We start from the raw sequence: 12,617 nt of genomic DNA on the forward strand, positions 1-12,617 counted from the left end.
ACGGAGTAGCGTTTGGTCGGCCCAAAGCAAGTCTGTCACCATCCCGAGTACATGCATCAGTTCAGGTCTTAGGACATAGAACGTATGTTGCACTGGAGACTCACAGATGACATATCGCTGCGTCTCATAGTTGGGCCTGTCCGACTCGGACCTTATCTCAACTCGGATCCGACTACGTCGAATCCGACTAGATCCTTCCGAGTCCATATTATCCGGTTAGCATCCAATGCTCCATGGCTAGTGAGACCAAGCCATCGATCGTGTCATATGCTAGTCTAGTCGGCTGCGCGTCCACACAACCCTTTCGACTAGGGACCTTTTAGAACAGTTATCATACAATGCATAGTCCCACAAAAAAAGTCACGTACTTGCTGATACACATCATTGCTAATGTCCAAGGACTATCTTTATTCATAAACACATAGGAAATATCATCATACATGATTGCCTCTAGGGCATATCTCCAACACCTGATAGTAGTCGCGCGTATCTCGTCTCAGGCCACGACGGATGAGCTACGTGTACACGTGCCAGAATAACCCAGGTGGCCCCGGGGCAGCCCCGCACAGTGCTCTAGTATGGACCAACACTCATGAGGAGCATTGACCCGGGTTGTTGATTAATTATCCTCGGGGTCCGCAAAGTTCCTATGCAAGTTTTAGTTATTATTAGGCGAATGGAAAACCAATGTTGGGCCTTGCTGGAAGAGTTTTATTCAAAGCGAACTGTCAAGGGGGGCCCATAAACCCCGACCGTGTTAGGAACGCAAAATCAAGGAACATGACATCGGTATGACGGAAACTAGGGCAGCAAGAGTGGAACAAAACACCAAGCAAATGGCCGAGCCTTCCACCCTTTACCAAGTATGTAGATGCATTAATTAAATAGGAGATATTGTGATATCCAAGATATCCATGTCCCAACCTGCAACTAGCAACACTATAAGAGGGGCTGAGCAAAGCGGTAACATAGCCACACAATGGTTTGCTGGGATGGTGAAAAATGTTAGAGGTGGTTTCATGGCATATTGGGAGGCTTGATAAACAAGTGGTGGGTAGCACGACATAGTGATAGCATCGAGACAACTAGCATAGCAAAGATAGTAGTGAGATCCAAGGTGACGGTCATCTTGCCTGAAATCCCGCTAGGAAGAAGAATGAGTCCCTGAAGAAGATGACCGGGCATAGACGAACCAAGCGTAGTCGAACGAATCCTCACGATCGCAACGAAACAGGAACTATTGAGAAACTACGCAACGGTAGCAAACTAGTAATGATCAAGAAGTGATCCTGAACTACTTACGTTCAAACATAACCCAACCATGTTCTCTTCCCGAACCTCGTCGAAAAGGGACAGTCATGGTTACGCACGCGGTTGGGGTATTTTAATTGAGTTTAGTTCAAGTTCAGTACAACCAGGTATTAAAAACTCCCATCTGCCACATAACCACGGGCACGGCTTTCGAAAGATCAAACCCTGCAGGGGTGTCCCAACTTAACCCATGACAAGCTCTCATGATCAACGAAGGAAAATCCTCCTCCCGGAACAACCCGATCAAGCTCGGAATCCTGATTCACAAGACATTTCGACAATGGTAAAACAAATCCAGCAAGACCTCCCGACGTGCCGACACCCTGATAGTAGCCGCACGTATCTCGTCTCAGGCCACGACGGATGAGCTGCGCGTATAGGTGCCAAAATAACCCAGGTTACCCTGGGACGGCCCCGCACAGTCCTCTAGTTTGGACCAAAACTCATGAGCACTGGCTCGGGTTGTTGATTAATTATCCTCAGGGTCCGGAAAGTCCCGATGCAAGTTTTAGTTGTTATTAGGCAAATGGAAAACCAATGTTGGGCCTTGCTGGAAGAGTTTTATTCAAAGTGAACTGCCAAGGGGGGCCCATAAACCCCGACCGTGTTAGGAACAGAAAATCAAGGAACATAACACCAGTATGACGGAAACTAGGGCGGCAAGAGTGGAATAAAACACCAGGCAAAAGGCCGAGCCTTCCACCCTTTTAACAAGTATATAGATGCATTAATTAAATAAGAGATATTGTGATATCCCATGATATCCAAGATATCCATGTCCCAACATGGAACAACCTGCAACTGCACCTGCAACTAGCAACGCTGTAAGAGGGGCTAAGCAAAACGGTAACATAGCCACACAACGGTTTGCTGGGATGGTGAAAAAGGTTAGAGGCGGTTTCATGGCATATTGGGAGGCTTGATAAACAAGTGATGGGTAGCGCGACATAGCGATAGCATCGAGACAACTAGCATAGCAAAATAGTAGTGGGATCCAAGGTGACGGTCATCTTGCCTGAAATCCCGCTAGGAAGAAGAATGAGTCCATGAAGAAGATGAACAAGCGTTGATGAACCAAGCGTAGTCGAACGAATCCTCACGATCGCAACGAAACAGGAACTATTGAGAAGAAGCACGACCGAAAACAAGCAAACAACACGGTAAATACACAACACATAAACATGGCATGATGCTCAATCAAGTATGATGCATGAAAAGACTACATGATGCTATTCATGGCAAGAGATGATGCATATAACAACCCCACATCAAAGTAAGTTTAAATGAGGCCAGAAACAACACATGACAATTCCGGAAACTCCCCATATGCCAATTTCGAATTACGTACTGATCTGATTAAAACATAATGTTAAAGTTGTTAAGCACCAAGTTAAAGTGCACCATGTTAAACTATATATTTTTCCACACAATTTACATATAAAGTTTATTTAATTCGGAGCCACGATTAAATAGTTATGAAATAAAACATTTCAACATGTCATTTATGCAAATTAATTCAAACAGCAAGTTTAAACTTTTTAACATGGATGAAAGCTGCAAATTGTGAAACTAGATGAAATTCTAAGCATTTTACATATATAAATTATTTTAATATGATGCACGGTTGTGGAGTTATCACATGCATGAACATGAGGGTGTTTTCTGTAAAAAAAAGGAATGTCCTGGGTAATTTGCAAAATCGTTCGATTAAAAAAAAACGCACGATGGGCGGAATCTGGGATACACATCAGCGGGCGCAGGACAATATGCAGCGCTTATGGGCGCAGGATAGCAGTGGGTGCTCACCACGGGCCAGAGGCCGAATCTGGAGCTCTGGGCCTTGGGGCGCTGGAGGAGGCCCACGCGCGGAGGCAAAGCAGCCAGGCGCGGTCAACGCTCGAACAACCTGCTGCTACTCGTTGCAGAAGAACAGAGGCCGCAGCAGGACTCGGTGTGCCGACGACGCTAGAAGCAGAGGAACACCGCGACGACGAGGGCGGCACTGGCATGATGCAGAGGAAGCAGACGCGAAGGCCGACGGTAGGGGAGGCACGCATCCGGGCGGTGTAGTCCGTTCCCGGCGGTGGACATGACGGATCGAGGTAGGAGAAGACCCTGGGCGGACATGACGGAGGTCCTGCGAGGAAACCAGAGAGAGGGAGCCAGATGTGAGAGGAGAAGGAAGAAACGGGAGAAAGGAAGGGCAGGGAGAGGTGGCGTGTCGGGGTCGGGCGGACTCAGGCGAGAACTCCAGCGAAGGGTCACGGGAGGAAGGGATGGCCGGTGACGAAGCGGACTTGGCAACGGCAGCGACGCCGGGAGTTGCGGTGGCACGGGGCTCTAGCCCGCGAGGGAGAAGAACGGTGCTCCGGTCGGCTTCTCCGGCAAGCTGGCCAGTGGCGGAGGACGGCGAGGTGGTGAGGCGCGGGGAGGCAGGGGCTCCTCTCGATCCAATCTGGAGGTGGGAGGTTGGGGACGACACGTCCTTGGGCGCGAGGCGGCGGCAGCTCAGGTAGGGGAGTTCGGCTCCATAGGAGGAGCTCCTCTCCTCAGGAACCTCTTGGCGGCGATGCGGTCGGCCTCCGGTGGATCAAGGCAGAGGGCTCGGGCGCGAGCAGGATCGAAGGAGGCAAGGGAAAACTCGCTCTCCTTTGGTGGATCGATGGAGGAAGTGAGTGGCTGCTGATTGGATGGATGGATCGACGGAGAGCAGTGGCTGGGCGCGGAAGGAGATGAGCAGGTGGGTGGATCGGGAGGGATCCCGAGGAAGATGTAGTGGACTGGTCGCGGCGGGGAGGGGGATTCGAAGGATGGGACAGTTCTCCTAAAAATTAGGGTTAGGCGTCTATTTACAGGAAGGGCTTAGCTTAGGGGCTACTCGGTCCCTCCGATCGTAATCGGACGGCCCGGGATAAATGAGTTAGGGGAGTCCAAACAATGAACCGAAGATATTTTAGGGATGTTTGGGGATGATCCGGACCCATCGGTCACGACTGCTCAGGTCAGGTCTGGGGGAGTTTCGGGCGCGCACGCGAGGGGTCTTTGCACTGTGCAGAGAGAATAAGCGGCCAGACAAGAGGGACTCGAAAAACCCGGTTGGTCTCGGAATGGTCAACGAAGGCAAGGGGGGATGCGACAACTACGAACGAATGCGGGCTTTATGAAAACATGCAGATGCCATGCGCATGATGCGATGATGAATGCAACAATTGATTAAAACACACGATGACAACGAAATGCATGGAGGGCTTCTGGAGCGCCAGTCTCGGGCTATCACAACTCTCCTCCACTTACAAGAGATCTCGTCACGAGATCTAAGGATGGAACCGGAGAGAAGTGGATGAGGAAGAGGTAAAACAAAGTTGCTTCTTTGACAAACGAATGAAACCACGAACCTTGAGAGGTTGGACAAATTGAAAGAAAGAATACAATGGAGATGAACGAGATTGCAAACACTCCGTTAACAAAGAGGAACAAGGAACATTACGAGAACCTTGTAGGTTGAAAGACATGAAATAAGAGCTTCGTGAACCAAAAGAATATGACCACACCAGTATAATGAGATAGCCAAGGAACAAGAATGACAGAATTTGGACAACACTCCGGTATAAAAGAGAAGGAAAACTTGATAAGTTGAAAATAACTTAAATATAGGACACAACACTCTTGCTAAATGGATAAGCAAGCAAAAGAACATGATCTTGACAGACCAGATGATACTTGACGAGAGCAACAGCACAATGCCTCCGGAAGAAATGAAAGAATGAAACGAAAAGAACGGGGAAAAGAACAACAACATCCACCATGAATGAACATGAAGGAGCCTTCCTACGAAGAAGGGTTGAACGGAGTTGTTGGAAAATCAACAACAGAAGATATGATTTCCAATGGTCTTATGGAAAACATCCCAAAATTATGAGGTGAAGACCCACCACTGACGGAATCAATTAATGGGATGAGATCAACGAAAAGATGAAAACTTATTCCTCGGAGATGGTAAGGAGCAAGCTTGGATTATGGATAATCACCACAAAAGCAACAATCCTTAGGGAAGGCTTTGGGTGAAATCTATACCAAGATAACTCCAACAAAGAAATTATTATGGGTTGAAACAACTCATGGAAGAAGAGAAAATGATGGTTTTACAATATCTCATTCCTGAAAAGTTGTGAATCATGAAACACGAAGGGAAATTACCAAGAATGATAAAAGACTACCTCAAAAGATAATGAAGAAGAATTGCACTCGGAATGCAAGATGAAGAATGCTTGAGCTCCAACAAGAATCTTGAAGAACACTCTGAGAATGAATTAAATCCTTGATGAACCACCATGAAGAAACTCTTCGAAGAACTCCGGATAGATAAAAGGATGATCAAAATTAAAGAAAGGTTGAAAAGAAAAAGATGAAGCATTGCAATTATTTAGATGGAGCTTCGTGACGAGATAACCGAAGAAACTTGGAACTCCGGAAAAGAAAGATGAACAATTTAAACCAAGAATTACTCATCATGATCAAACTTCGGAAGAAGGAATTAAATCATCTTGATGAAGAATAAGAATTATGTCATGCTTATCCTTCATCAACTTAAATTGATGACAAGCAACGGATTTGGCATGCCGCTTATTCTTCTTGAAATGATTGAAGAGAGATATAGCACAAACTTGGAGAAGGTCTTCAACGAACAACCAGTAGGATTTGAGAAGAGTGAATGAACTAATATGGTAACAAAGGAAAATGAATCTTGAACGAAACACTGTAAGAATTGAAAACGATCGAAGAAAAGAGCACGAATCGTCGGGAAGAAATAGGAAGCGCACGAAGATACTTGAGTGAATTTAGATACATGAGAACGAAGAGATCATGAACTGATTAGAGAGAACTTGAACGATGCACCGGAAGAATATGGAGACGAACAAAGAGGCATGAATTGAGACAAATTGCGGAAATGAAATTGAAAGATGAGAATGAAGAAATCTTTCGAAATGATGGCCTTCGGATGATCAAGAGAGAAAAGCAACTCCTGATAGGCTTCGGATGGGTATGAAAAGAATTTCTCGCAATCAAAAACAATTATGAGGATGGCATGAAGCTAGAACCATGAATCTTCAAGAGAACGGACCAAGATTTAAGAGAAACTCTTCTTTAGTCTTCAAAGGCTGAGAATGACGACGAGAAGCACCACTAAGAATTGTTGAGACACTCCGAAACAATGAAGAATAGAAAGGTCGAACCAATGATGAAAAGAATTTGAAAGTGATCTTGGAGAAGGCATATGGCTTATGATAATTCATTCTTACGTCAAACTTTAAAAAGAATTTGAGAATAGCTCTGGACAAATTAGAAGAGTCTGGTAAGATCCTGGGAAAAGACCCGTGGGTTAGGTCCCACTCAAAACAAAACACCGTTCAACAATTTTTAAAGAGAGATTGCACCGGTTGAATTAAATGGCTTGAATGAGGTAACAACCTCAAAATAGCTTGAATTGATGCCGAGTGGAAACACGAATCTTCAGAGATATATTCAGCACTCCGGAACAAATGCATATAGCGAGAGGTGAATGATTAAGACATGCACCGGCATGGAAAAGCATTAAGGACGAAAGGGATAAGATCAACACCGAAAGTTTGCATTGAATCCAGCGGTGAAGGAAAGGGAACGAAGAATCATAAATTTGAAGCTTCCTTAGCATCTTCATGAAGAATCACCGGGTGAGAACATTGAAGGAAAACAATGAAGAGACTTCACTTGAATACAATGAATACTTGATTGAGAATTTTGAGTCCTTAAAAAAAGGGTGGGACGATGGGAAAAACAAAGGCAACTTGAGACGGATGAAACAAACACCATTGCAAAGAACTGAGAATTGATCTAGCAAATATTGAAAAGATAGGATTAATTTGAATAGAAGCACATCAGTTGGAAAAGAGTTGACATGACAATCTCAATGATCCAGAAGGATTGCCATCCACATAGGAAAATGAGAACACTGTTTTGGAGAAGGTATGGAATCAACACTTGACATCGAAGCAACTCGAATACCACAACTCAAAACAAAACAAAGGATTGGCTTGGGAAATAAGCCGAAACATACATATGATAGAGATTTTGCCCAAAGTGTTCGCGATGAGGCCCCATGGGCACGACGTACAGCGGACATCATGAATGACAAACGAGACATCCCCGAATCAGCATAGCCAAGGATTCTTTAAGACATCTCGCGACCACTGTAAATCGACCGTGAAAAACGAACCACTAGACGTTGGACCCCAATCTCGGCTCATACGTCTGTCAAAAAGAAATCCTGGATAACTACTTGAATTCCCACCTAAGAACTCCCGAAAGTTTCTGGTTATGCAATCTAGTGTTGGGGATACAGGGAGGCACAAATATCTCACACAACTAACAAATCCTACACTCCAACTATATCCATTCGTCAACACATAACCAAGAAAACCTCGGAAATCGTGTACCTCAAACCTTCGAATACATCCGATATACTAGATGTGGGAATACATCTGATCGCTCTCCCCAGTACTGGGTGTCGTCAAACTACTCTCACCACAAAGAGTATAGAAGCGTTTTCGATGTCGGCGTTCTCTGGTAAACAGAAACGATAGCACTATGACGAAAACACCTTGGAGCTCAACTCCCCGGGACACTGCTACAACCCCTAAATGTCAAGAGGCACCAAGATAGAATCCCTGTCACAATGATATCGGACCGATTCCACAATACCCGCGTGATCCTAAATTTTTTTTGAGTGAAAAAGGATAGACGAGTGGAGAAAACACCAACGTCAGGAGTCCTCACCAGAGCGACGAATGGGATAAGGAGTAAAAAGAATTCCTACTCTTGGATATATAACTAGACTCAAAATAGTTTTTTAGACTCGACAACGGCAACGGTTCGATCAATCAAGGGGGCTCCTAAGGTCGGTAAGGCTCTGATACCAACTTGTCACGCCCAATATGCGATCCTATCCGAGAGGAACTCGGAGGTCCCACCAAGGATAAAGCCGCATATTGAAAACACTTTGCAAGGTGGATATCATTACATCGTACCGTTACATAATAGTTGAGGATGCATACAAAGGCATACTCTTGCCCCACAAATACATCAAAACATCATACAAAAGAGCAACATCCGACTACGGATGAAACACAAACAAAAAACTCAAACGACATCCACCCTACTAGCCCAGGCTGCCGACCAGGAACCTATCCCTCAATCGAGGAAGAAGCAGAAGAAGAACTCCAAAACAAGTAAACAGCGCTCTCACATTATGATATGGCATTACCTGTACATGTGACTGTTGTTGTAGTAATCTGTGAGCCACGAGGACTCAGCAATCCCATTACCATGGGTATCGAGACTAGCAAAGCTTAATGGGTATGGAAAGGATAAGTGGTGAGGTTGCAACAGCACTAAGCAATGTATGGTGGCTAACTTACGAGTACAAGAATAAGATGAGAAACTACGCAACGGTAGCAAACTAGTAATGATCAAGAAGTGATCCTGAACTACTTACATTCAAACATAACCCAACCATGTTCTCTTCCCGAACCTCGTCGAAAAGGGACAGTCATGGTTACGCACGCGGTTGGGGTATTTTAATTGAGTTTAGTTCAAGTTCACTACAACCAGGTATTAAAAACTCCCATCTGCCACATAACCACGGGCACGGCTTTCGAAAGATCAAACCCTGCAGGGGTGTCCCAACTTAACCCATGACAAGCTCTCATGATCAACGAAGGAAAATCCTCCTCCCGGAACAACCCGATCAAGCTCGGAATCCCGATTCACAAGACATTTCGACAATGGTAAAACAAATCCAGCAAGACCTCCCGACGTGCCGACACCCTGATAGTAGCCGCACGTATCTCGTCTCAGGCCACGACGGATGAGCTATGCGTATAGGTGCTAAAATAACCCAGGTTACCCTGGGACGGCCCCGCACAGTCCTCTAGTTTGGACCAAAACTCATGAGCACTCGCTCGGGTTGTTGATTAATTATCCTCAGGGTCCGGAAAGTCCCGATGCAAGTTTTAGTTGTTATTAGGCAAATGAAAAACCAATGTTGGGCCTTGCTGGAAAAGTTTTATTCAAAGTGAACTGCCAAGGGGGGCCCATAAACCCCGACCGTGTTAGGAACAGAAAATCAAGGAACATAACACCAGTATGATGGAAACTAGGGCGGCAAGAGTGGAATAAAACACCAGGCAAAAGGCCGAGCCTTCCACCCTTTTAACAAGTATATAGATGCATTAATTAAATAAGAGATATTGTGATATCCCATGATATCCAAGATATCCATGTCCCAACATGGAACAACCTGCAACTGCACCTGCAACTAGCAACGCTGTAAGAGGGGCTAAGCAAAACGGTAACATAGCCACACAACGGTTTGCTGGGATGGTGAAAAAGGTTAGAGGCGGTTTCATGGCATATTGGGAGGCTTGATAAACAAGTGATGGGTAGCGCGACATAGCGATAGCATCGAGACAACTAGCATAGCAAAATAGTAGTGGGATCCAAGGTGACGGTCATCTTGCCTGAAATCCCGCTAGGAAGAAGAATGAGTCCATGAAGAAGATGAACAAGCGTTGATGAACCAAGCGTAGTCGAACGAATCCTCACGATCGCAACGAAACAGGAACTATTGAGAAGAAGCACGACCGAAAACAAGCAAACAACACGGTAAATACACAACACATAAACATGGCATGATGCTCAATCAAGTATGATGCATGAAAAGACTACATGATGCTATTCATGGCAAGAGATGATGCATATAACAACCCCACATCAAAGTAAGTTTAAATGAGGCCGGAAACAACACATGACAATTCTGGAAACTCCCCATATGCCAATTTCGAATTACGTACTGATCTGATTAAAACATAATGTTAAAGTTGTTAAGCAGCAAGTTAAAGTGCACCATGTTAAACTATATATTTTTCCACACAATTTACATATAAAGTTTATTTAATTCGGAGCCACGATTAAATAGTTATGAAATAAAACATTTTAACATGTCATTTATGCAAATTAATTCAAACAGCAAGTTTAAACTTTTTAACATGGATGAAAGCTGCAAATTGTGGAACTAGATGAAATTCTAAGCATTTTACATATATAAATTATTTTAATATGATGCACGGTTGTGGAGTTATCACATGCATGAACATGAGGGTGTTTTCTGTAAAAAAGGAATGTCATTGGTAATTTGCAAAATCGTTCGATGAAAAAAAACGCACGATGGGCGGAATCTGGGATACACATCAGCGGGCGCAGGACAATATGCAGCGCTTATGGGCGCAGGATAGCAGTGGGTGCTCACCACGGGCCAGAGGCCGAATCTGGAGCTCTGGGCCTTGGGGCGCTGGAGGAGGCCCACGCGCGGAGGCAAAGCAGCCAGGCGCGGTCAACGCTCGAACAACCTGCTGCTACTCGTTGCAGAAGAACAGAGGCCGCAGCAGGACTCGGTGTGCCGGCGACGCTAGAAGCAGAGGAACACCGCGACGACGAGGGCGGCACTGGCATGATGCAGAGGAAGCAGACGCGAAGGCCGACGGTAGGGGAGGCACGCATCCGGGCGGTGTAGGCCGTTCCCGGCGGCGGACTTGACGGATCGAGGTAGGAGAAGACCCTGGGCGGACATGACGGAGGTCCTGCGAGGAAACCAGAGAGAGGGAGCCAGATGTGAGAGGAGAAGGAAGAAACGGGAGAAAGGAAGGGCAGGGAGAGGTGGCGTGTCGGGGTCGGGCGGACTCAGGCGAGAACTCCAGCGAAGGGTCACGGGAGGAAGGGATGGCCGGTGACGAAGCGGACTTGGCAACGGCAGCGACGCCGGGAGTTGCGGTGGCACGGGGCTCTAGCCCGCGAGGGAGAAGAACGGTGCTCCGGTCGGCTTCTCCGGCAAGCTGGCCGGTGGCGGAGGACGGCGAGGTGGTGAGGCGCGGGGAGGCAGGGGCTCCTCTCGATCCAATCTGGAGGTGGGAGGTTGGGGACGACGCGTCTTTGGGCGCGAGGCGGCGGCAGTTCAGGTAGGGGAGTTCGGCTCCATAGGAGGAGCTCCTCTCCTCAGGAACCTCTTGGCGGCGATGCGGTCGGCCTCCGGTGGATCTAGGCAGAGGGCTCGGGTGCGAGCAGGATCGAAGGAGGCAAGGGAAAACTCGCTCTCCTTTGGTGGATCGATGGAGGAAGTGAGTGGCTGCTGATTGGATGGATGGATCGACGGAGAGCAGTGGCTGGGCGCGGAAGGAGATGAGCAGGTGGGTGGATCGGGAGGGATCCCAAGGAAGATGGAGTGGACTAGTCGCGGCGGGGAGGGGGATTCCAAGGATGGGACAGCTCTTCTAAAAATTGGGGTTAGCTCCGTCCCTCCGATCGTAATCGGACGGTCCGGGATAAATGAGTTATGGGAGTTCAAACAACGAACTGAAAATATTTTAGGGATGTTTGGGGATGATCCGGACCCATTGGTCACGACTGCTCAGGTCGGGTCTGGGGGAGTTTCGGGCGCGCACGCGAGGGGTCTGTGCACTGTGCAGAGAGATTAAGCGGCCAGACAAGAGGGACTCGAAAAACCCGGTTGGTCTCGAAACGGTCAACGAAGGCAAGGGGGATGCGACAACTACGGACGGATGCAAGATTTATGAAAACATGCAGATGCCATGCGCATGATGCGATGATGAATGCAACAATTGATTAAAACACACGACGACAACGAAATACATGGAGGGCTTCTGGAGTGTCGGTCTCGGGCTGTCACAAGCAGCGCACCAAGGAGCTAGAGGACAAGCACACGGCCACCCTGGATGCCCTCATTGCTGATTCTGCAACCCAGCTGAAGAAACTCACTGATGACCTTGCCGCTGCATCCTCTGCCAATACTGACCTTGACCAACAGGTGGCCAAGCTGACGGAAGAGCTTGCCGGGAGCGCCAAGGAGGTCATGACCCTCAAGGAGGAGGCGCAGAAAGTAGAGATCCTTCTGAAGGATACACAATCACAGCTCTCCTCCAAGAGCCAAGGCCTCGAGACTGCCAGCGGCACCATTGAAGATCTGAAGGCCAGGATTGGCACCTTGGAGAGCTCGGTAGAATCCAACATGGGCCCGTGAGCAGCAGCTGGCAAAAGAGCTAGATACCGCAAGGCATCTTCGGAAGGATGCAAAGGACAAGCTGGCGAATCATTCCGAGCAGGTCGACCTCTGGATCAAGAGCTTGATTGACATTGTCGAGCATCTCACTGCTCAGACTGCAGCGATGGGCATGGAAGGGCCAGTCTTTTCGGCCAGC

At 47.1% G+C, this 12,617-nt stretch overlaps 1 protein-coding gene and 1 long non-coding RNA gene across 2 annotated transcripts; both read right to left on the minus strand.

Annotated features, from left to right (window-relative positions):
* Positions 1-317: 317 nt before the first annotated feature.
* Positions 318-3,300, minus strand: LOC141041621 (uncharacterized). Its single transcript, XR_012202342.1, has 2 exons — positions 3,118-3,300; positions 318-2,430 (listed from the first exon to the last, which is right to left on the minus strand). It is a non-coding gene; the product is annotated as an uncharacterized lncRNA (long non-coding RNA).
* A 6,221-nt stretch (positions 3,301-9,521) lies between these two features.
* Positions 9,522-12,273, minus strand: LOC109754918 (uncharacterized). Its single transcript, XM_073507019.1, has 3 exons — positions 12,100-12,273; positions 10,655-11,672; positions 9,522-9,970 (listed from the first exon to the last, which is right to left on the minus strand). The coding sequence occupies exons 1-2, from the start codon at positions 12,271-12,273 to the stop codon at positions 10,761-10,763; spliced, it is 1,086 nt and encodes a 361-aa protein (XP_073363120.1). The 3' UTR covers positions 9,522-9,970; positions 10,655-10,760.
* Positions 12,274-12,617: the final 344 nt, after the last annotated feature.

This window comes from Aegilops tauschii, chromosome 2, assembly GCF_002575655.3.
Source record: "Aegilops tauschii subsp. strangulata cultivar AL8/78 chromosome 2, Aet v6.0, whole genome shotgun sequence".
NCBI classification, from domain to species: Eukaryota; Viridiplantae; Streptophyta; class Magnoliopsida; order Poales; family Poaceae; genus Aegilops; species Aegilops tauschii.